Genomic DNA, 24735 nt, shown 5'->3' on the forward strand with positions numbered 1-24735 from the left:
TGGTAGCGACCTGTCAATCACAAGGTAGCCACGCCCTAAAGCATCCCCTGCTTTATGGTTTATTTAACTCTAAATGGGAGCATAATTTACTAAATAAACATCGTGCTGTATTGAAGAAGACTTGAAACTAGCGATTGAGACCATAAACTCATGTTTACAATGTTTACTGAGGTAATAAATCAAGTGAGAAGTAGGCTCATTTTCTCATAGACTTCTATACAATCAGACTTCTTTTGGCAACCAGAGGAGTCGCCCCCTGCTGGCTGTTAGAGAGAATGCAAGTTTAAGGCACTTCAGCAACCCAGAGGTAGCCCACTGGGGTGGAGGCAGAAATCTCACAACTTGATATCTAAAGATCTGCTAAAAAAAAACTGTCTCAGCCTCTCTGTTCTCAGAGGGGTGAAGTTATCCCTCATTTATATTGGTTCATAATGGTTTTAAAATACAAAATATGGTTCATAGTGAAACAGCACACAAGAGGAGAAATAAATTACACTGCGAAATGTAAATATTGCCAAGTCAGATTTATTGGAATGTAAATAGATTTTGAACAAACAACAGGAATTACCTACAGTATGTACATTAAAGCACTGTTAGTCGACAAATTCATTAAAATATGAATTCTATGAAACACAGATGTAATTAAGACATTTCTGACAAGAGTAGTGGTTAAAACTTATTGAGGACAATTAACGGGTTTTACAAAACGTGTGTCTAAAGGTGCATCTTCCAGATCCAACATGGATCTCTGAGGGCTTTTTTTAACCGGAGTGTTGTAATGCTGCTGTGTGATATCAGCTGACTCTTAGTGTGGCCTGTTTTATTGGTGCTCTTTCAGGAATTCTTTCATGAAGGTGGCCAGGGCTTCAGTGTCCTCCACGGTTACAGCGTTGTACAGAGATGCACGAATTCCTCCAACTGACCTGCAGGGGGAGACAAACCGTCACGTTTGAGCTCTACAAAGCTCTAGAAAACAAATCAAATACGCATCCAACTGTAAGTAACCCACGAAATATAGCAATAAAGTTGGTAATAATGCAACAACAGGAGGTGTGTGTTTGACTAACCTGTGTCCTTTCAGCGATATCATTCCACGTTTGGATGCGCCGGCCAGAAACTCCTTTTCCAAGGCTTCGTCTCCCTCTTTCTTCCCCACACGAAATGGGAGATTCATGCGGCTTCGACAAGCCAAGTCTACGGGACACCTGGACAGGTGGACACAGCGGTAAGTAGCGTTAAGTTTAAATTCTCCCTTATTTTTTATGGTCATTGTATACTGTGGACCTGGACATCCACAAAAAGTTATGACATTCACTGAATTTCCAATTTTAACATACTGTAGATCTGCAGCTGAAGTTTAGTGATACTTACTCATAGAAACCATTAGAGGCGCTGATGATGTCATAAATCATGGAGGACTTCTGCTTGTTGAGCTTCTCCATGGCAGCGCTGCCGCCGTTGTTCTTAATCCACTCCAGAACCAGACCCATGATGTAGATACTGAACCGACAAAATTAAGTTATGAATCATTTTTTACTTGATGATTGTGAAACATTTCTAAATATCCTTAAAAAGGAATAGTTCAATATTTTTGGGAAATACACTCATTTGCTTGCCAGCTAGCCTGGCTCTGTCCAAAGGTTAATTATCACTATTTAAAACATTATATCTCGTTTGTTTCCTCCATCCAAAAAACAACATATAAAAACATCAGTTTTTACAGGGTCCACTGGAATCTAGTCATCACGGTGACGTTGCTAGGCAACCAGTGGAGACTCTTGGAAGTAACTGGTCCCAGCCAAGAAATTGTCCAACACATAAACCCCCCTGGAAACCCACAACGTGTCGATTTACACTTCAGTTTTTGTACGGATTAAACAAACAGTATATGACGTGTTAATTGGTGTTCTTTGGAGGTGCTGATGATTTTTTTTTTTTTACCTTTGGACTGAGCTAGGCTAGCCGTTTGTAGCTTCATATTTAAAAGACAGATGAGAGTGGCATCAATCTTCTCATCTAACTCTTAGCAAAAAATTAAATAAGTGCATTTCCCAAAATGCTGAACTGTACCTTGAAAACTCGTCTGGTTAAAAAAGCAACCAGTAATTCCAGGAGACACAGAAATCAGTAAAAAGTCCAGCATGCTTTTTGTGAAACATGTACATTTTGCAAATGCATTTGACCTTGCTGACAGTAATATATTGATAGTCCTCAAATCTGTAGGAAACGTGAGCTTCTGAGGATAAAAACAGAGGAGAGTCTGTACCTGAAACACGGCGGTGTGTTGTAGAGGGAGTTATTCTCAGCCTGCACCTTGTAGTCCAGGACAATGGGACACTCTTTCAGAGCGTGGCCTATCAAGTCCTCTCTCACGATGACCACAGTTACTCCGGCACAGCCCACATTCTTCTGAGCTCCGGCGAAAATCAGCCCAAACTACACAATACAAGAGGACAAATATTAAAATATGACATGGGTGCAAATTTCCACTTACAGTGTGGGGATCATAAAGGTTTGCTGTTACTGATTTGGGAGACAAGGGGCCCAGAACAGAAAGAGTTGAATATTTTATTCAGCATCATTCTTGTCCTCACCTTCGACACATCCACAGGTCGGGACAGGAAGTTGGAGGACATGTCGCTGACCAGGGTCACCCCGTTAGTTTCAGGGGTGAAGTTGTACTCCACGCCGTGGACCGTCTCGTTGCAGCAGTAGTACACGTAGGAGGCGGAGGGGTTCAGGGTCCAGGTGCTGGGGTCGGGGATTTCTGGAGGGAGCAACAACAGAACATAACTAAACAAGACTCGCATATTTAAACAAGTTTATTTGGTTATTTTTAAAGCCAGTTCTCTAAACCAAACCATTGACTTGAAAAAATCTGTTGGATCTGTACTAAACAAAGATGTTTTCTTAAGTCTTTAGAATATGATGTGTAGTCCAGGACATCTCTGCAGCACCACAATGTCTAATTTAAAAATGGTATTTTTGACACACATTTCACTTTTAACTTATATTACCAGTAGGCCATATTGCGATTTCGATAAAATTTGTATTAATTGTGCAGCCCTATTAAAAGGGAGGACCAAGAAACTGCTCTCTTTCTGGACCTTTTTCGTTAGCAGTATTTTGTTTCCACCAGCCAAAATTAACTTCTGGCAAACATGGCAATAACTAGATGTGCCAACTGACTATCTGTCTGTAGGGCCAGATGTTCAAAAAAACATGCAGGTTGTCTTTCTGGCGATGGCAGACTGAAGAAAGTTCTTTAATAAAAACCAGCCCGTATGAGGACAGAAGGTGCAACATGTTTTGATTTTGTATTACCTTTCTTATAATTCATGTGTGTTAAAAGAAACACTGTAAAACTGCATCCAAACATTATGATGAACAAAAGCTCCACTGAAAACCCCAGTCGGACCCAACCATGTGGAAAATGCTGCTCGTTGAGAGTCTTTCATTGGTTAGTCGGCTCTATTGTTTATTGTGTAACAGCCTGGGCACACAGACAGGTTTTGTACTGTCTTGATGCAGCGGGAATGACCAACTCATAAGATCTGAAACTACTTTTTGATGTGGTAATTAGGTTGAACTTTAAAAGGAAAAAAAAGTAAGGTTGAAATGACTTGAGTTATAAAACCGCTCTCTCATTCTGGGACTAAACCATATCACTAATACATGCTTGCTATTAAAACACCATGTTGGTTGAATAGCCATAAAGAAGACCATTATCCTCTAAATCAACACAACATGCACACAGACTTACTCGTGTAACTGTCCAGCTTCGGGTGGACAATGTTGACTTTGCCGTATTTCTCCGCTTCTTTTGCTGCCTTTGCCGACCACGTCCCGGTCACCAGGTAGTCGGCGCACTTGTCCTCTTTAAGGCCAATCAGGTTGAGAGGAACGCCGCTGAACTGTCCCGACCCGCCGCCCTGCAGGAACATCACCTTGTAATTGTCTGGAATGTTTCTGTGAAGACAAAAATGTCACTGTGTTAAACAAACACTGTATTATACAGCGCAAACAGACAGACCTCACACTCATCTCACCTTCTTACACTGAGACACAGTTTGCAAAATATCTACAGACACAGTTTATTAATATGTAATACACTGGTGTGGATGAAATGTTTTAATGCTGGAGTGAAGATATCATATGAAACTAGAAAAAGTAAGGAATTCATTGGTACCAACCATGTCCTACTAGCTTGTCGAGAAGGAGGTTAAATAACGCTCCAAACTTACTACTTCTGTCGAGGAAAAACTGTCATGACTATTTTCAAAGAGGTCCCTTGACCTCTGACCTCAAGATATGTGAATGAAAATGTGTTCTATGGTTACCCACGAGTCTCCCCTTTACGGACATGCCCACTTTATGATAATCACATGCAGTTTGGGGCAAGTCATAGTCAAGTCAGCACACTGACACACTGACAGCTGTTGTTGCCTGTTGGGCTGCAGTTTGCCATGTTATGACTTTAGCATGTTTTTTATGCTAAATGCAGTACCTGTGAGGGTTTCTGGACAATATTTGTCATTGTTTTGTGTTATTAATTGATTTCCAATAATAAATATATATATACATTTGCATATAACAAGCATATTTGTCCACTCCCATGTTGATAAGAGTATTAAATGCTTGAAAAATCTCCCTTTCAAAGGTACATTTTGAACAGATAATAAAAATGTGTGATAAATTTGCGATTAATCATGATTAAATATTTTAATCGATTGACAGCCCTAATTCTAATACTTTTATTACACTTAACAGACATTTATTCAATAAAAATCTATGAGATTGACACTTAAAATGATTTCTTTCATAATAAAATTGCATTAATTTAAATACTGAAATTCCTAAAAATATTAATGTAATTATTAGTGGTATAAACATATCTAAATATGTTTAGGTTTTTCGATTTATTAACCTTTGGCACTTAAAAGGTACATGCTGTTTTGACAGATTGTAAAGAGTAGGGCGAGGTTGAATGTTAACTTCTACGTGGAGAAACACACCTACTTGACTGACAAACACTACGTCAGCACGGCCCAACCCTGAACCTTTCTGGCATTCAGCCATGACAAACACTTGAAAAAGAAGTAAATGACATAAAGGAACATGAGAGATGTACAGCTAGTTATTAATGTGGCAATATAATCGTTCCCATCATCCTACTTGTCCCATTAATCATATGCAAATGATTTTTTATGGAAGTTTATGGAAGAAGAAGTCACCCCAGAATTCCTGAGTATGATGGTACCACCTTTTTCCAAATGTATTACCAATATTATGTGTATATTGTAAGAAAATATAAATGAACATGCTAGTTTGGAAGTGTTGCGATGGTGCGGCAGTACAATATGGAGGAAGGAAAGAGGAGTGAAGGAGGAGAACAACACAGTAGATGGCTAGATGCCATGTGAAACAACAAAAGCAGCACTTACAACAACTCTCGCATGAGACTCTCTGTCTTGTTGAGGATTTTGTTGAAGTCTGCTGATCGGTGACTCATCTCTGTTTTGAACAGAATCAAAAGCACTTTAATTTCATCTCACCGTCATTTTATTATATCATTAGACTATTATTACATTAAACATTGGCACACATCTCTAGAACAGATTCCAGTGAAGGATGAAGCAGCGCTGAGCTATGAGGGCAGATAATACTGTTGATCTGAGTAGACTAGTGAAGTTATCATGAATCTGGACACAGGCTCTTGGTGTGTGAGAAATATGTCAAGTGATGTTTAAGTAAGTAAGATATCTTTCAAAGGCTTTTTAGTACAACATTTCTCCACTGCAGTTAAAACATGAAGAGGGAATGTTCTACTAAAAACATTGCAACTTTGGGAGAGATACTCATGTTTAATTCAGACTGATAATAGCTTCAGATAAACTTTGGAATAACAGTTTTGTACACAGCGAGGAATGTGAATTTTGGCGCCCATCACTTCCATTGAAAGTGCATTGAATGATTATAGCAAGAAAACCTGGTTCAATGTTCATATGGGCACATGACTACTGTTTTAAGACAAAAAATAAGTTTATAACATACAGTATAGATGTATTGATAATGAGTAACAGTAGTTTTGTTTCGTAATAACTGAAATGCATCTGTAGTTCTACTTACCGAGAACGCTGATACCGAGGCCGCTGAAGTTGAGGAGCTCCTTCTGTGCGTGAAGCAGCACCTGCAATATAAAACACCACATATGACTTATTTCTTCAAAGACTTGAAACTGGGTCAGAAATGATGATGATGGTCTGTCAAAGGACGGTTTAAAATGTATATTCAATATCATTCTATTTATTATTATGTATTTAATTTTTTAATAATTCCCTCATTTATTGTTATTATTATTATTATTATTATTATTAATAATAATAATAATGTTTTTAATTTCACTAATATATTTCAGCATCTACTGTCTTCTTATTGTCTAATTTTATTGCTTATCTGCACTTGTTTGATGTGTAGAATTTTTTTTTTAAAGCACTTTTGAGCTACAGCTCTTGTATGAAAAGTGTTCTATAAATAAAGTTATTATATTATTATTAAAAGATAAAGTGCAAGCAGCATTAACAAGAAGTAAATGTCCATGTAAAAGTCCAAAACTCAGAAGCAAACTAGAGGAGAGGCTGTGTTTGATTTTTGACAGTAACCATTATAACATATAATAATACAGTGAGTTAACCATTATAACATATAATGATACAGTGCGTTAACCATTATAACATATAATAATACAGTGAGTTAACCATTATAACATATAATGATACAGTGAGTTAACCATTATAACATATAATGATACAGTGCGTTAACCATTATAACATATAATGATACAGTGAGTTAACCATTTTAACATATAATGATACAGTGAGTTAACCATTATAACATATAAGGATACAGTGCGTTAACCATTATAACATATAATGATACAGTGAGTTAACCATTATAACATATAATGATACAGTGAGTTAACCATTATAACATATAATGATACAGTGAGTTAACCATTATAACATATAAGGATACAGTAAGTCTAACAGGGCCATTTTACCACAGAATACAATACAAATTGTATTGTTCCTCTTAATCCAAATAAAGATTATCCAGATTTCAATGTGATTTGTTTAGAGATTGGAGATGTCACAAAAAAAATGTTTTTGCAAATATAATTAGTCAAAAAAGTAAAATATCTACAGATTATTCTGTAGGCTACTGTAGATTAGTGGTGTTGCCCATCATGCTATATGAAAGATATGTTGATGTAGCTACAGTTTTCCCATTTGTTTTTGTTTCAATATGTTTATGGGGATCTACAACACCTCAGACTCACCAATACAAATATACATTTATGTCCTCAAATAATGTGTTTTATGCAAAAGACCAAACACACAAAATACTCTGCACAGATGTGGATGTAACTGAGTTCAGCAGAGTCTAACACTTTTTGTCTTCACTCTTTGAACTAATAAAAAAGGCCACCTTTAAGATGACATTGCTTTTATCTTTTACATCAAGTGTGATGTGATATCTTTCTGCCATCTAGAGGCTGTATCTGCTGCTGCCAGTGAAGCACAAAGGGAGCAGGTTTCCACATGAATGAATGAGGATGATGCAACTCAACTCTCAGTTTTCAGCCTGCAGGAGCTGCTGACAAACACAACTAAAAAAGTCAATATCTCACATAACTGCTTGCAAAGTCTGTCTCATAACGAGGAGGAAACACGTCCGACATTATGTCAATATGTAAATGTTGCAATGTTGCAATGATGCTTTTAAGTAACAAGTTAGCTCGCTTTTTTTCTCTCACACCGTCGTTACACAGGCCGAGTAAATGGGTCTAAACTTACAGATTGAGGGAGTTTTGCAGGTCCTGCTCCAAAGTTGATGGTTTGTTTCTGCTCCATGATGATAGAAAAGGTTTTCTTGTGGATGTTTCCAACGTTTGATTCAGAGATGTGAATGATTTCCACCTCAATCTCTTCTCTCTCTCCTCCTGCAGCTCAGCTCGTCGGCTGGACAACAATTATATAGCAGCGTGTACAATGCTGCGTTCAGGTACTGCTCGTAAACTTGAACTCACCTACTTACAAAACAAGTAGTAATGTAAATAGGCTGTACATAGGTATAAATACATAAGCAAACATCTCTTGACTTCTTTTGTTTTTTTGGGGGGGGGGGTTTAAACAATGTTTTTATTGAATTTTACATATAGACAAATATATATATATATATACATACAGAGAAACTAACAATAATAATTAAATTATACAATGAAATGTTTAGTTAGAATTTCAAAGAAAGAGACACGACATTTCATGTATTTCACATATTTAACGAAGAAAACAAGTAAAAGAAAAGATAAGACAAAATAAATAAATACCTCAAAGAAGAAAATTGAAAGAAAAAAGAAAAGACATCTTTTGACTTGTTAGTGTGTTAATCGTATTATTAGCAGATATTGTGACAGAGGGATATATATATTTTTAGGGCTGATAAAATCAATTAAAATATTTAATAGCGATTAATCACATGATTGTTTGTGATTAATCGCGATTAATTGCAAATTGATCACACATTTTTCATAAAATATGAGCAAAATTAAATTGCTAAATTAAATTAAATTCACACATTTACAAAAGTACAAATTTACAGAGGTAGATGTTAATAAATAGATGTTAAAAATCTTCATTTATAATAATTGAGCTGTCAATCAATTAAAATATTTAATCGCGATTAATCGCAAATTAATCGCACATTTTTTATCTGTTCAAAATGTACCTTAAAGGGAGATTTGTCAAGTATTTAATACTCTTATCAACATGGGCGTGGGAAAATGTGCCTGCTTTATGTAAATATATGTATATATTTATTATTGGAAATCAGTTAATAACACAAAACACTGACAAATATTGTCCAGAAACCCTCACAGGTACTGATTTAGCAAAAAAAAATGGTCAAATCATAACATGTAAACTGCAGCCCAACAGGCAACAACAGCTGTCAGTGTGTCAGTGTGCTGACTTGACTATGACTTGCCCCAAACTGCATGTGACTATCATAAAGTGGGCATGTCAGTAAAGGGGAGACTCGTGGGTACCCGTAGAACCCATTTTCATTCACATATCTGGAGGTCAGAGGTCAAGGGACCCCTTTGAAAATGGCCATGCCAGTTTTCGCTCGCCAAAATTTGGCCAAACTGTGGACCGTTATATTTAAAGTTAAAGTAAATAGTGGCGTTAAAATTAATTTGCGTTAATGTGTTATCGTGTTAACTTTGACAGCCCTAATTTTTTTTTACATACTTTGGAGATATGAAAACAAACAAGAACTGCAAACCTAATTTAATTTGTGTTTTATTTTGTTATTAAAAACACAACAACAGATCCACAACAATAAAACAGAAACCTTTAGATTACACAAGAGGCCGCCAATCTACAGCAAGAAAAAACTGTTTTCAATGTTTATACTGGCACCCGACTAAAACTGCTCGCCTTGCCCAGTTCATAATCCAGGCTTGTATCTGGTTGTCACATTTTGCATCGGGTTTTATTCCCTCATGTTCACTCTGTGGAAATACTAATGTTTTCGGCGTCACCTGAAGGCAGCACAAGGACCCCAACTTGTTAGGCAGCCCTCCCATTGGCTGCTGTCACATGTCTGTTTGTTCAACCACTGTCACGCCACAAAAAGTGTGAGCACGCGCGAGACATGCACGAGAGAACAGACACATAACTTCAGTGCAAACCAAAAAAACTGATTTAAAATATGTTCATGTTGTTGTTGTTGTTGCCCATTGTGTAAAACTTCCTTTAAGTAATTTAGGTGAAATACAGTAGCAGTAGTATTAGTTGTAGTAGTACTTTGGCCCTTCTTTCACAATATCATCAATCAATCATGGGCCTGCAGGAATTTAGACATTTCAAATCAGTGCAGGTCAGCAAATTAAACCTGCAGTAGGCAGAATTTGATGTCACGAATATACAATATTTAGACCCTTGACACAATTTTAAGCGTGAACATTCTAAATGTGTCCCAGTTTATTCCTGGTTGCAGTGTATGTAAAGTTTTTTTTTAACATTACAGCATGTAAACATGTTCTAGTAGAAACACAAAATACAAGTATGAACCTGAAAATCAGCATAATATGGGACCTTTAACATGGCTGCCGGGTAAAGAATTTTCTGACGTCCCCGTCCACAGCACTGTATTGCTTTGCTCCGGTGTCAGTACTACTGTCTGATTCTCCAAGCTGGGGGCGCACCGACCGTCATCTATTGTAGGTAATAAACCTACTAGGGATAAGTACCTCATACAACCCCACTTCAAAAACACCTGAACTATCCCTTCCATAGCATTTATTTATTGAAAAATGTCTTTCCATGTATATTCTAGTGTGTAAATGCAACACTGCCTCCTGTTGCACACAATGCACATCATGTACAAGTAGCCGTGCTGACATCTACACAAGGATTACCTGCATAAGTGCATATAGACTCACAGACATAAAAGCCTGTTTTAGGGCTTTAGAGGAAAATAGCCTCGTGCCCATTGTTGTGCATGTTTTTCCCAACATGTACAGGAGGACAGACCAGCACAGCATGAGACTATGAAATTGCAAGAAACAGTAAAAGGCTTTTGTTGCTCTAAGCTGGCTGTTCACAGAGGATGCTGTAGCTACAAATTCTGTTACAAGAGCTAGTATCCTACACAACTTTTCTTCACCTCCATATTATTTCTTTACGCTTTGGCAATATTGTCAATATGCCAATAAAGCATATTGAATAGTGCCGAAGATAAAACCAGGAGGTCAGACATGCTGACATCCAGTAAACTGATTGCATCAGTCCAGCTAAGTTAGAAGAATGTGACAAAGATAATTGTGTTTCAGCAGCTTGTGAAAGTCATGAGAGGCTCCTGATCGGTTTGTCCTTTTTAAGAGATCACATGGCAGCCCTTACTCCTCTCCTCTGTGTGTGTGTGTAAACCTGTCACTAACTGGTGTTGGTACTACTTTCTATTTTAAGCCCATATTGTGCCAGGCTGGTCTATGTGTGTGTGTCTATTTCTGTGTACGCCAGGTATACTGGGGTGAGCCGACCGCTCTCATCTCCAGAACAAACCATAAATAAACAATGAGCGTGCAGTGTCCAAACGACGAGCGTGACCTTTCAGGACCCAGATGAAAGAAAGTGCATCTCTGCTTCTCCTTTGGGCGCCTGGCGATCCATCTCTCCCCCGTCCTCTGCGACCATGTTTCCCACCCTGACCTTCCCCCTCGTGCGCCGCAGAAATACGGCGGGGAAGGCGTGCTTGAAGGCCTTCCTGAAGTTGTTGCCCATGAAGGCGTAAACCAGCGGGTTGACGGAGGAGTTGGAGTAAGACATGCAGTGACCCCAAATCTTCAGCTGTGTGTGCAGAATGGAGACGGACTCAGATGAAAGGCATCAATTTCTGTCTCCGCAGTCCTGTCATTGCCTGATTTTATTTTATTATACAGTATATAATGTATTTGGTTACACCCATACTGTACCTACGGCATCAAACATCATGGAGAGTACGTCACCTTGTATAGAACGTAACTGCGGAGGCCAAAAGCCTGCAGGAGGATGCAGACCTGGATGGGGCCCCAGCAGATGAGGAAGAGGGCGACCATCACCACCACCATCCGGGAGACTCGCGCCCTCACCGCCGCTGCTCGCTCTGCCTGAGCCTGGAGCTGCAGTTAGGGAGGCTTTAATGATCAGAAACACATTCTGCTCTCTGTGGATTTAAGAGAATTATAACATATCTTTCTCTTACTTGGTAACTGCTGTCAATGGGGTTCACGCTGGATTGCCCCATGCGCTTGAGCATGAAGGCGTAGCAGGCGGTGATGGTGAGCAGGGGCAGCAGGTAGACAGCCAGGAAGCTGTAGATGATGAAGGCTCCCTGGAGGCGGGCCGAGGGGAAGACCTCGCTGCAGTACGTCTGAGGGCCAAACCAGTCTCCGGCCTCCAGACGCTGGTACACGGCGACGGGGATCGACAGGAGCAGGGAGCCTGGAGAGGACAGAGGACAGAGGACGAGATTGTGGGACTCGAACATGATGTTCATAGCACGTTTCACTTATGTGGACAGCAACTGGAGAACCAACTGGAGAACCCCCAACTGCTCTCTAGCCGTTCTGCAACTTACTGGGATGGTTTGTTTTCTGACTTCAGTTTAAAGGGTAACTTGGGTATTTTTAAACCTGGATTTTCCCATGTTTTTGTGTCAAACTGACTAATGGGGACAACAACTTCTGAAATTGGTCCAGTATTGAGGGAGAGCGCTGTAGACGGCAGCTGCTCACAGGTTGCAATATGGTGCTATTGGGGCAAGCTGGCGCCATCATTTACGTCCACTAATAGAGTCTATTTGATTAATCAAATGCACATATTCATGTTTATATGTATATGTCGCTGTCTTGCTCAAGGACAGTTCAACATCAGACATTAGGAACCAGGAACTGAACCGCTAACTTTGTGGTTAAAGGAATTAGTTCCCATACCGGGAGTTGAACCCGGGCCGCCTGGGTGAAAACCAGGAATCCTAACCGCTAGACCATATGGGACTTCTCCTTGCCTTGGACTTGCATTAACAGACAGATAGCATCAACAGAAAGGTAAGAAAAACATTATATTTCTCTGTAGGTTCACACCATAATGTTGAAAAAAGAAAAGCATTTTTAGTGAACGTAACGACATATTGACGGTGCCCATGGTGGAAACGTGAGTGGGTAGGGGGCAAGGTTTGTTGTGTTGAAGTACAGAAAATGTAGCTTAGTATTAGCTAAAAGATTTTCAGATGATTTCGACAATATGGATGAGGTCTTTGAATACTATGGACAGAGTATATGGATATTCAGATTTCACAATGGAACTTGAAAAATCTTTGAACTCTTTTAGATTCATTATATACATACCAGGAAATTTGACCTAGGAGGGGTGGGCTGCTGGAGTCACTGTCTTGCTCAAGGACACGTCAACATCAGATATTTGGAACCAGGAATTAAACCACCAATCTTGTGGTTAAAGGAGCTAGTTCCCATACCGGGAGTCGAACCCGGGCCACCTGGGTGAAAACCAGGAATCCTAACTGCTAGACCATATGGGACTTCTTCTTAAGTGGGACTTGCACTAGCCAAGACACCGGATCAAGAGAAAGGTAAGAGAAACTTTTTATTGCTCTGTAGGGTCCTTTCCAAAATGTTGTCGGACACTTATAATGACCATCTGAGCCTGTCAGTGGCAAAAACAAGAAATTTTAGTGAACATCTGCTCACTTGCTCTCGCAGTTCGTTTCGTAGCTGCTGTCTACAGCGTTCTCTCTCAATACTGGACCAATTTCAGAAAGTGTTGTCACTATTAGTCAGTTAGACACAAAAACATGAGAAAATAGGGTCCAGGTTGAAAAATACCAAAGTTACCCTTTAATACGGTAAATAATTATCATTAAAGGGAGGGTTATTGAAAGGTAAACACAAGGTCGTGAATGTGTGCATGGTGTGTCAGTGTGATACCTATCCAGATGGACACAGAGACGACCAGAGCCATGCGTGGGGTTCGGTGTCGCAGCGACTGCAGAGGATAGACGGTGACGTAGCAGCGGTCCACACTCATAGCAGACAGAGTGATGCATGTTGCCTGAGCGGTCACCTGAAACACCAGGAACACAAGTTGGTTTCTGTTTGACACTTTATACTTTTACTGCTAACAGACCTTTTATACTTTCAAGTTGGTTTTATGTTTTGGGCCAAAGTTTTGCCTTATTTAGGTAGCTGTAAATCTGGAGTTATTCTGCTGTCTCATGGGACTTTTTAATATTATTATTATTGCAGTACTGTAGCATGGTGTTTTGGTCTCCATGCCATGATATTACATGGTCTCCAGCAATTCCAGGCATCTTTGTTTGTGTGTTCATGTGTGCGTATCTCACCTGCTGAAGGTAGCTCACCAGTCGGCACATGAACTCCCCAAAGATCCAGCTGGGCAGCGGGTACAGTGTGGCGGTGAACGGCACGCAGCAGACCAGGAACAAGATATCGGTCGTGGCCAAGTTTACTGGAAGAGAACAAGAGCAGTGATTCCTTAAACAGAGAAATGTCATTCAAGACATGTCCAGGTGAGAAGCATTCAAAGGGGCAAAAAAGACCATAAATAACTGTATCAATACCAATAACAGTGGTAGGTGCTGAGGCCAAAGATATGCAACAATATATAGGCAAAGACAGGGAAGAAGAAGACTGCTAGCAGGTAAACATGGACGTAAACAATTTGGGATTCAAAATACTTAAAAATTGGCTTTGTAGGAGTTTTATGAGGAAGAAATGCACTCAACAGGTCCTGCAGAAAGAGTCCTTTCATTTATATGTTATCTTTTTTCTTTGGAAAGTAATAATTTCCTGGAGTTTCCTGTTTGTACCCTTTAACTTCTGTTTGGGGCATCCTACTTCCTTTCTCTCACTGGATGGTCAAACAAAAGGATACCCAAAAAAAAGAGTGAAATGTTACCTATGTAAAGGTTGGTGACGGTCTTCATCTGCTGGTGCTTGGTGACCACGTGGATTACCAGCGAGTTCCCGACCAGGCCGACCAGCATGATGAGGCCGAAGAAGGTGGGGACCAGCCAGGCGTCGACCAGCACCGGTGGCCCCGGACTCTCCAGAGCGGCGGACTCGTTGCACACGGACCCACATTCTGCACCGTGATTGGCTGCTGGTTCCACTATCATCTTCACAAATCAGAGCCAGGAATATTTCTATGGTGCACGTAGAACGTATCTGACTTTGCAGTGACTGTTTCTCTACAACACCATTTAAATGTAACATAAAAATAACAACATTGCAGTATCAAGAATCTTTAGACATTAAAAACATTTAAATATGTTCTTACCATTAATCTATATTTTTTTCTTTAAATTATCTAAATTATTTCAAGACATCAAAAAAGCCAATTGAAATATTTAAGCATACTAAATAATAAGAAAATAGTAAGCTTCTCTTACACTGTGTTGTTCCTGTTTGCTCCTACAGTGTTCCTTTGCTCTCTAAAGAGAGGTTTAGTCCTGTGTTGGGCAGTGATGGGATGCTGTTGTGTTCTCTGCAGGTCTGAGATGAAAGCTGTTATAGACCAGCTGGGGAGGGGAGGGGGGGGTCTGGAGGAAACCGTCATTTTGCTTTGTGAGCATTTATGTGAAAGCAAAAGAGAGAGACTGAGGTAGTAGGAGCTTTTAAACTCAATCTCCATCATCGCCTGTAATTATCCAGGACCGGGTGCCCTCTAAAATGACTGGATTGACTGACTGGATGCAGCTGGATTCAAATAAAGTTCTTTTATTTTTTCATCATGTGAACATCCAGAAGTTGCATCAGTGTTTGCTTAAGCTCAAACTACAGTTGAATTTAAAGGAGCAGTGTGGCGTCATCTAGAGATGTGGTTGCAGATTGCAACCAACTGAGTACCCCTCCGCTCACTCCTCCCTTTCCAAGACTGCGGTAACGTGGAACGCCGAGTGCAAAACCGTGGTAACGCCGTTCACCTTACTCAGACGCCATCCTTACCATAATAACACTACTTTAGAAGCAACGGAAGTCAGACAGCGGATGGCGGTATCACGGTTTGGCACTCTGCAGCTCACGTTACTGCAGTTTCACAAGCGTGTTAGAGAACTACGGTGGCCTTACGGTGGTAATGTAAAAACATGAAAGACTCTCACTAGAGCCCAATGGCATCACATGACGGACATGAAAGTTGTAGTACCACCGTTTGGCCACTACAAAAATTTGCTTCAAAGCCTGATTTACTTCCTGGGGGCTTGCATGGCAGACTCCGTGAAGAGGACCAGCTCCCTATGTAGATATGAAGGGCACATTATAAGCTAACAAAAACACAACGAATCTTAGTTTCAGGTGATTATACACTAATGAAAACTTAGTTATGAATATTCCATTTCTGCTAATAGATCCCTGAAATGTTACACACTGTTCCTTTAAATACAGCTGAGCCAACGGTGGAAGAGTCTGAGTGTAATCTATATTTAAATCAGACTTCGATGTCACAAAAATCCCTATTTCCTCTCAATTTGATTAAAGTTCCGTCTGATGAATTAATTTGAGTCCAGCGACTGTGTTGTTCGGCAGAAATTTAAAAATATTTTCCACATGTAACAAGGTCAGGGATGCTATCAGAGCTTGATCTGGTTTCAGATAACAGCTGTCACATGCTGAGTTTCAATATGCATGCCAGTCTGCTAAAAAATGCTACGCAATAACAATTGATTCATTATAAAAACAGGGAAAGCACAGTGACTACTTCTTATCTGCAAACCAAAATGAAAATGAATGAACGATGGAGGCAGCTGGGGGTCGTGGTGACAGTACAGTTTGATCTCCCCACAACAAACACAGTTTTTAAAGCTCTCATTCATGGCCTCTGCTGCAAAGTAGCAAGTGGCAAACTGTGCCAACTGCACAGCGTGACACAAGAGGTGATAAAACGTTCAAAAACAATGGTGACATCTGTTGTTTATGCTGTTGTTGTTTGACATGTTGTCTTCAAACCCATCTAACATTTAAGATTTTCTTTTTATCTGCTTGAGATCTGTAAAAAACAAACAGGTTATATCTCTCTGCTGGTTTCAGTTTGATTTTATCTTTTCAGTGTCTTTGTCTTGAGTGTTACAGATGTGGGTTGCGATTAGTCGTGGCGAGTAGTTTTTCCAGCTGTCTGAGAGTTCCTTCGGACTCCGGATTTCTTTGAGGCTCCTAGAAACAGCTTCACCTGGAGGTCCGTCAAGTCCTCAAAGAACCATTCACTGGTTGGCCCTGGATCAGGATCAAGCATTACAACAATTAGTGAAGGATCCAATATTGATCTGTCTATATCTATCAAAACCATTTAGTCTTTTTCTGTGCTCCATAGTGAAAAACCCAATTGTACTAACAATATTTTCCTGTGCAATATCAGATAAATAGCAATATCTGTCTGAGAATAACTAATAATACTTAATGTTGAATATAAATAATTAATTATTCCTTATTTCATGGGCTATTTTGGGACTTATATTTTAGTATTATATACTTATATATTAAAAAATAAATAAAAATGAAGCATTCAAATACTGATTTGGCGGTTGATTACCATCGCCACAGTAGAAGCTTTGAAGCATTTGAGTCACCCTTAATGTGATCACAAAGAAATGGTTATTATGGTGCATTTATACTTGCTTATTATGACCTCAAGAAAAAAAACTTTGAAAAAAAACATATATAAAGTTTTAACAAATAGTACTAGTTATTAATGTTAATATATCGTTGATTAATAAGGTGGAGAGTAAGTAGTTATTTATTTATTGATTACCCTTGATAGTGCATCTTATGTGAGGATGTACGCCTGCCAAAGGGAATTTTCACAACTTGGCAATGCAAAACTTATCTTTATCAATGACTAATTACTGATTTATGAAGCATAAATCATTCATTATTGACATTAAAAAAGCCATTAGTTACAACTTGTAAACCCTAAAAGGCCATATGACCTCTTTAAAGTTAAGAAGCCTTCAGAATAGTTGTACAATATTTTGATGTTAAAATAATTACTTTATTACCATATTTATCTAATTTTCATTAAAAGACATCACAAACTAACTACAGCAGTAAAGTAGTAACTGTAAAACAAGTTATGTGCCTCTCCAGCCTATTTAGTTAGTTTCATTAGTTTCATGAGTTCGCTTCCTCCTAGTTGTGTGGAAGGAGAGCAATAATGGATCTAAATATATTTGTGAATGTAATGACTTAATAGTTTATTGACCTGTTTGGTGAAACTGTTGAGGCGGCGTCCTCCGTGGTTCACTGGACTGATGTTTGGTCGAAACCTGCACGCCCAGGATGTGATGATGCATCTCTCGCTCTGAAAGCCCTTCTCCAGTACAGCAGACTGAGTCAGAGGGCAGCGTCTGAGACTCTTCTACCAGGAGTGGATGGATGACAGGATCTGAGGATGGTAAACTGGGTTGTTCCTCCTGAGATGAGGCCTGTGCAGCAACAGGTACTGAGGCAGCTAAACTCTCTCTCAGGTGATCCCGCCTTTTAAACCGAAACTTGGACAACCGATTGATGTTCTCAGGGAGGACGGCTCTGGATCTAAAGGTCCCGTTGGTGTTGGAAGAGCCTGTCCCCGTGTTCTTCAGGGTGCAGAGGGAGGTGCTGATGTTTCGGGGGTCAAAAGATGGTGATTTCCTTTCAGCCAAAGTCTTTAATAACTCTGAAATCTGAGAAACAGGCAGCAGAGGAGGGGTTTCACAGAAATCTGACACAGAGATGAATGAAGATTCTGCCAAAACACATCATCCTTCAGTGACTTTCATCCAGTGTAAGTGATTTTTTGATGAAAACTGAATGGCTTCTTGTCTGAAGTTTTAAGCATTTGTTTGTATAATGATTCCAGTGATTTTAAAGCTATAGAGTGTATATTAGGCCAACTTATCAGACAACAGGTGATGTGGGAGAGAGCCATTGAGTGGAAATATATCGTAGCTGCCTGTGTTGATAGGAATCTTCTGGTAAACCTGAAATTTGCCTAACTGCACTTTACTTTACAGACCCTTTTTATGTTAGTTTTGAAGCCGAGGTTTGAATCTATGGAGGATCTGTGCATCTCTCCTTTTAGATTAGAAATGTTCTGAAATAGTAAAATCTAATAAATACTGTATTTACTACCTTCAGCCCATACAACTCTCTGCTATCAGGATCCCCATCCTTGTTTTGATTGTCCATGATCCCAAAGGACCTTAAAAAAAACAAAGCGCCCACTTGTTACTTCAGTAATGTTAATAAAATCCTATAATAGGGATGATTAAAATAAATCTTTTAAAATGCCCATACCTCCTTCTGCTTCTGTCTGAACACTAAAGTCCACAGAAAAGAAGTGACAGTTTAAAAGCTGAACATGAAGATGCAACAGTTGAGCTATCACCATGACAACTGAGATGAAGATTCTAATGACAACCGGTCTAAGATTGTCATATTGGTTAGGATGTTAATGATCATCCTGGCACAAACCCTACAGTCAGACTGCTGAGCATAAAACAGTGAACACACAATTTCATAATACTGGATTTATCTTCTTTATTATTTTAATATATACACACGTATTACACAGAACAAACACAAAGTGCTGGCTTTTATCAAGCAAAAAAGAACATAAACCTCATGTACTCTTACTGTATTTGAAGGGATACATGTTTTGTGCGTTTTTTTGTTTTTTGTGCGTTATGATTCAAGAGAGATATACATTCTTTATATTTACACAGACAGAGATAAATATACACTTTACAATGCAATAAAGCAGTTTCAAGACACTCAAACTCTTCCTTCCACTTTTGCATACTGCTGGGTACACAACACTGGGTGATGGTACACCGTTCTACAGTGTTTATCAAGAGCTAATGTTGGCCTGTAGATGTTGGCGGATAGATTCAAACTTTCCCATTATTTCTCCATTTCATCTTGCACACAAATCACGGTGATTTTTATACTGAATTCCTGAAAATAACATGTGTAAGTGTGAAAAATGGCAGCCAGTCACTAAATTAAAAAAACATCTTGCTTTTGAGGTCCATCTAAGGTTTATTTTGGGATGCAGAGTCAAGTATAAAAAAGCGGTTGCCAACATCAGAGGTGTCTGAATCTAAAATCAACATGTTGAGATAGTTTAGACTACACGTATTGTATTAAAACCTTCCTGTAAGTTTGAATATGCATACTTTGGCTTCACAAGTGCCTGTATGTGAGTGCTATGCAGTAAGAGCAGTGGCGGGAACACAGGCACGTCCACACCTCAGATTTCTTTGTCAACATTCAGTCTCTCAGTCTTCATGGACGGGACGGGGTTTGGAGCAGGGAGGGTATGGGAGAGGACGGAGGCTCCGTGATGCTCAGATGTTGAAGCTTTCTCCGCAGCCACAAGTGCCCTTTATGTTGGGATTGTTGAAGACAAATTCACTGGCCAGCTTCGAATCCACAAAGTCCATCTCAGTTCCCAGAAGGGTCAGCTGAGCCTTCTTCTCTATGAACACCCTCACACCTGCAAGAGAGTCACAGAAGAGACGCCGTCAAGTTCTGACCTTGGCGTCAATACTCAGACACAAGGTTGTGGGTTTGATTATACGTTGCAAACAGTGAAACAGCCTTTAAAATTATATTCATATTAAAACCACTATGTGTAGAATTTGAACATTTCCATCTTTAGCACCCCTGAGTGAGGGTGTCAAAAAAAGTTGCTGTGGCAGACAGCAATGCCTGCTGAGAATCATTCTTTAAAAAAATAATTTGATCTTTACTCTGTCCATCTTCACAACACAAACATTCAAAATCTTTAATAACTACAAGGAAAGCACAAATAGCTTACCATCCTGTATCACTTCCTCATCAGATTTGCCTCTCTCCTTGGTGTAGTCCAGTGTGTAAGTCATTCCATTACAGCCACGCGTTCTCACTCCGACCTTCAAACCGATCTATGAAGAGCAAGACAGACCATCAATGTCATTTAACAATCACTAGCTTCATCAGTTTTGCTATATACTGTTCTAATCCAGCTGCCTGGCAAGGTAAATTGATTTGGGCAGATATGGAGGAGCAGAGTGAAGATGTAACTACAGAGCAGCAGGAGGAGGAAGCATCCCAACCAACACAAGATGAGGAAGAACTCTGGTTACAGGATTACCAGACATTTGCACACCGTAGAGTATTTTGTTTTGTCAGCTTTTGAAATGAAAGATGAGCAAATCCTGCAGGAAAATCAAGTCTTTTTTTCTTTTGGTATACCTCTAAATACTAATTTGTGTTATATAATTTTTATATTGCACTGACTGAAGGCAGGCTGGTATTTACTTGCAGCAGAAGAGAGAACAACCCAATTTGTTGTAAAAAAATGTAAGACTCATAACAACACGGCACCCTGCTGCCATTACAAGAGAAGCACTGTCTGTTTGATGACATTATAGATATGATGTTTCAGTGAATGTTGGCCACATCAGTTACTCACATATTCTGGCTTGTTCTCCAATAAAAACCTGATCTTGTTCACAGCTGCTGGAGTCTAAAGAAAAGACAACAGAAGTTAAAGGGATTACACAATACACAGGATTAAGAAGGAAGCAGTTTATTTTTGCAAAGCTGTGACTGTTCCGAGCACACTGAACAAAAGCATGAGAATAGAGAAACAGATGACTTGTAGAGTGAAGTACAGTTTATAGCAATAGAAGTATTCTGCATTGGATTATAAATTCTTATTTAATTTAATCCTACATTTTAAAAGATAGGATGGCTAAGCCCACAAATTCTGCATCTTATTAATACATTATTCCATGTTTAATGCATCATTTGGCAGCATTTTGGTTTTACCAAGTACAGTAGAACAGTTGCCTCAGTGTTAACGTTTAGCACACTATCTTTATCAGCTTTGACCACCACACACACACACATTATCTTGCAACAGCACCATTAGCAGAAGTCATCAGGCTGATATTCACCACATGTTTATCCCATAATAACAAACCATGTCTCTCACTCTGCACCGACAGCTTGCTACATTGAGAGTCTATTTAATTTACAGTAATATCACATTGAGTACTTATCTACTAACTACTGATTATTTACTGGTATGTTTTCCTCTAGCTAAGTAAAGAGGGACAGTAAATTGGGAGAGATTGAAGTGGGTGACGTTCAACAAATGTCTCAGTATAATAAAAGGTGAAGACATCACAGATAGAGATGGGCAACAAATTAAAAGGAAAAAAAATAGTTTTCTAATAAGGTGGTTGGGCCACCACAAGCCTCTATAATCGCCAACTGATGTTCAATTGGGCTGAGATCTGGTGACTGTGAAGGTCATAGCATATGATTCACATCATTTTGATACTCATCCAACTATTCAGTGAGCCCTTGTGTGGGCTTGGGAGTCCTGTGTTTTTAGACCTTATTATGGACTAATAGTCTGGATATTTCGGCCTCTGCTATGTCGATTTTAAACCAGTCTCTTGTGAGCCCCTCACCTAATTAGAAGTATTTAAAGGTCCCATATCGTGCTAATTTTCAGGTTCATACTTGTATTTTGTGTTTCTACTAGAACATGTTTACATGCTGTAATGGTCAAAAAAAACTTTAATTTCCTCACACTGTCTGTCTGAATATGCCTGTATTTATCCTTTGTCTGAAACGCTCCGTTTTAGCGCAATTTGATGAAAATAGAAAAAAAAAATGAAATAAAAAATAACTTCAGCTGGAATTTAAAAACGCGTTTTGCTGCTCTATGGCGACAAAAAGAGGAACTGTAGTTATTTCATGATGGTTACGGCTGTCAGTTGTGCCAACAACACAGCATTAAACTTAAAAATGTAAAATTAAAAATGTAAAAATAAAAAAAATAATAATTTCAATAATAATAAAAAATAAAAATAATGCATTGCTAGGCAACAGCTTGGGTCCATGTGTACTTCCTGTCAGCTGATGACATTCACATACACTGCAACCAGGAATAAACTGGGACACATTCAGAAAGTTTACGTTTTAAATTATGTCAAGGGTTTAAATATTGTGCTTGTTTCAAATGCAGAGTTTCTGAATGCGGGCTGTGTGTATTTCCATGTGGATTATAGGACTTAAGCCTGCTTTATAATATAAGAGACATGAAAATCTCACTTTTTTACAATATGGGACCTTTAAGTATTCGATCCAGCACATTGCAGTTCTTACCTTGTAACATTTAACTTGCATAACGTTATTGTTTTTCAAAATTGTAATAGAGGGTTAGGCTAACTTAACACTGTTGTCTCTGTATTGTGTTAATTGTTAATGCGCAGTTAGTTAACTGTCGCTGTTATGGAACAGAGCAGGCGATGGCACGTTACCAAACAGATTAGCTTAGCTTAGCTTAGCTTAGCTTTGGGTCACGTAACGTTCACGCCTCATACCAGCCGCTGGGTGTTAACGCTACCGTTTGAGTATTAACACATACCGAACAGACAGAAAGGTGTGTTTTAGTGTGTGTTATATCTCACCAGTGTCAGAGCGGCTCTAGTCGGTAGTATCTTTCTCTTGCTGACCGCTCGGACGGTCGCTCTCACCATGGAGGCAGACATGTTGCTGCAGCTACAATCACAACATTCAACTGCGCAGGCGCAGAACATATTGGACAACCGCCCCCAAAATAAGCAATCCAGCCTGTGATTGGCTGATATCGTGACGGACGGGCGCGTCAGCCAATGGGGCTCACGGATTAAGAGTCACATAAGCTTCTGTTGTGTAACCTACTTGTAATATTACAAAAGGACTGGAAAGTACTCTAAAACCTTTCAATACATAATTTATGCTTCTGTAGGAAAACTCGTCTGGATTGTTTTCATTTCATTCATCTTGACTACTATATTACTTTGAAATATACAGTATATATACATATATATATATATTATATATATTATATTACATATATATATATATTTATATATATTATACATATAACATATATTTTTTATATATTTGTTATATATTTTTTTATATTTTTTATTTTTATTTTTATTTTTTAATTTTTAATTTATTTTTAATTTTAACATTTTTGATAATTTTTAATTTTGAAGTTTAATGTTGTGTTGTTGGCACAACTGACAGCAGTAACCATCAAGAAATAACTGCAGTTCCTCTCTTTTGTGCGAGAGAGCAGCAAAACGCGTTTTTAAAGTCCAGCTGAAGTTTTTATTTTTCATATTTATTTTTTTAATTTATTTTTCATATTTATTTTTTATTTTTATTTTCATTTTAATTTTTAATTTTAAAATTTTTAATAATTTTTAATATTATTTAATTTTCAATTTTTAAGTTTAATGTTGTTTTGTTGGCACAACAGAAAAAATATCTGAAAAAAAAGTCTGAAAAAATGATCTGAAAAATATCTGAAAATAAATATCTGAAAAAATGTCTGAAAAAAAGGTCTGAAAAAAAATATCTGAAAAAAAGTCCGAAGAAAAGTCTGAAAAAAAATATTTTAAAAAATTTCCGAAAAAAAAGTCTGAAAAAAAGTTCTGAAAAAATTATCTGAAAAAAAAGATGTGAAAAAATATCCGAAAAAAAAGTCTGAAAAAAAATATCTGAAAAAAATTCCAAAAAAAAGGCTGAAAAATATTATCTGAAAAATGTCCGAAAAAAAATTCGGAAAAAAAAAATATCTGAAAAAAAAGTCTGAGAAAAAAATATCTGAAAAAAAATATCTGAAAATAAAGTCTGAAAAAAAAGATCTGAAAAAATTTCCGAAAAAAAAGTCTGAAAAAAAGATCTGAAAAAATTATCTGAAAAAAAGATATGAAAAAATATCCGAAAAAAAAGTCTGAAAAAAAAGATCTGAAAAAAATTCGAAAAAAAAGCTGAAAAATATTATCTGAAAAATGTCCGAAAAAAAATTCGAAAAAAAAAATATCTGAAAAATATCTGAAAATAAATATCTGAAAAAAAGTCTGAAAAAAAAAGATCTGAAAAAAAATAATATCTGAAAAATATCTGAAAATAATTATCTGAAAAAAAATATCTGAAAAAATGTCCGAAAAAAAAGTCTGAAAAAAAGAATCTGAAAAATGTCTGAAAAAGAATTCGGAAAAATCTGAAAAATATCTGAAAATAAATATCTGAAAAAAAGTCCGAAAAAAAGTCTGAAAAAAAGT

The 24735-nt window shown here is 38.2% G+C and overlaps 4 protein-coding genes and 2 non-coding genes across 8 annotated transcripts; all 6 read right to left on the reverse strand.

The window, feature by feature from the left end:
* Positions 1–505: 505 nt before the first annotated feature.
* Positions 506–8038, reverse strand: psat1 (phosphoserine aminotransferase 1). The gene is made up of 9 exons (XM_037779100.1): positions 7857–8038; positions 6130–6190; positions 5445–5514; positions 3764–3969; positions 2595–2767; positions 2267–2436; positions 1372–1500; positions 1068–1205; positions 506–923 (listed from the first exon to the last, which is right to left on the reverse strand). Exons 1-9 carry the CDS (start codon positions 7911–7913, stop codon positions 821–823), a joined length of 1107 nt encoding a protein of 368 aa, XP_037635028.1. The 5' UTR covers positions 7914–8038; the 3' UTR covers positions 506–820.
* Positions 8039–10772: 2734 nt separating this feature from the next.
* On the reverse strand, positions 10773–15765 carry kiss1rb (KISS1 receptor b). 2 transcript variants are annotated; one of them, XM_037778557.1, is made up of 7 exons: positions 15034–15765; positions 14541–14760; positions 13966–14090; positions 13550–13685; positions 11809–12047; positions 11573–11725; positions 10773–11414 (listed from the first exon to the last, which is right to left on the reverse strand). In XM_037778557.1, the coding sequence occupies exons 2-7, from the start codon at positions 14758–14760 to the stop codon at positions 11178–11180; spliced, it is 1110 nt and encodes a 369-aa protein (XP_037634485.1). In that variant the 5' UTR covers positions 15034–15765; the 3' UTR covers positions 10773–11177. The 2 variants fall into 2 exon arrangements, with proteins under 2 accessions (XP_037634485.1, XP_037634486.1); XM_037778558.1 differs by having other exon boundaries at positions 14541–15765.
* On the reverse strand, positions 12530–12601 carry trnae-uuc. The gene has a single exon. It is a non-coding gene; the product is annotated as a tRNA-Glu (tRNA).
* Positions 13072–13143, reverse strand: trnae-uuc. The gene has a single exon. It is a non-coding gene; the product is annotated as a tRNA-Glu (tRNA).
* A 139-nt stretch (positions 15766–15904) lies between the features above and the next one.
* On the reverse strand, positions 15905–18986 carry LOC119493351. 2 transcript variants are annotated; one of them, XM_037778559.1, is made up of 4 exons: positions 18911–18986; positions 18746–18815; positions 17838–18297; positions 15907–16852 (listed from the first exon to the last, which is right to left on the reverse strand). In XM_037778559.1, the coding sequence occupies exons 2-4, from the start codon at positions 18800–18802 to the stop codon at positions 16725–16727; spliced, it is 645 nt and encodes a 214-aa protein (XP_037634487.1). In that variant the 5' UTR covers positions 18803–18815; positions 18911–18986; the 3' UTR covers positions 15907–16724. The 2 variants fall into 2 exon arrangements, with proteins under 2 accessions (XP_037634488.1, XP_037634487.1); XM_037778560.1 differs by lacking the exon at positions 18911–18986 and having other exon boundaries at positions 15905–16852; positions 17838–18210.
* A 147-nt stretch (positions 18987–19133) lies between these two features.
* isca1 (iron-sulfur cluster assembly 1) lies at positions 19134–23237 on the reverse strand. The gene is made up of 4 exons (XM_037778561.1): positions 23086–23237; positions 21072–21125; positions 20436–20541; positions 19134–20111 (listed from the first exon to the last, which is right to left on the reverse strand). The coding sequence occupies exons 1-4, from the start codon at positions 23212–23214 to the stop codon at positions 19963–19965; spliced, it is 438 nt and encodes a 145-aa protein (XP_037634489.1). The 5' UTR covers positions 23215–23237; the 3' UTR covers positions 19134–19962.
* Between the last annotated feature and the right edge of the window lie 1498 nt (positions 23238–24735).

Source organism: Sebastes umbrosus, chromosome 8 (genome assembly GCF_015220745.1).
Source record: "Sebastes umbrosus isolate fSebUmb1 chromosome 8, fSebUmb1.pri, whole genome shotgun sequence".
Taxonomy (NCBI): domain Eukaryota; kingdom Metazoa; phylum Chordata; class Actinopteri; order Perciformes; family Sebastidae; genus Sebastes; species Sebastes umbrosus.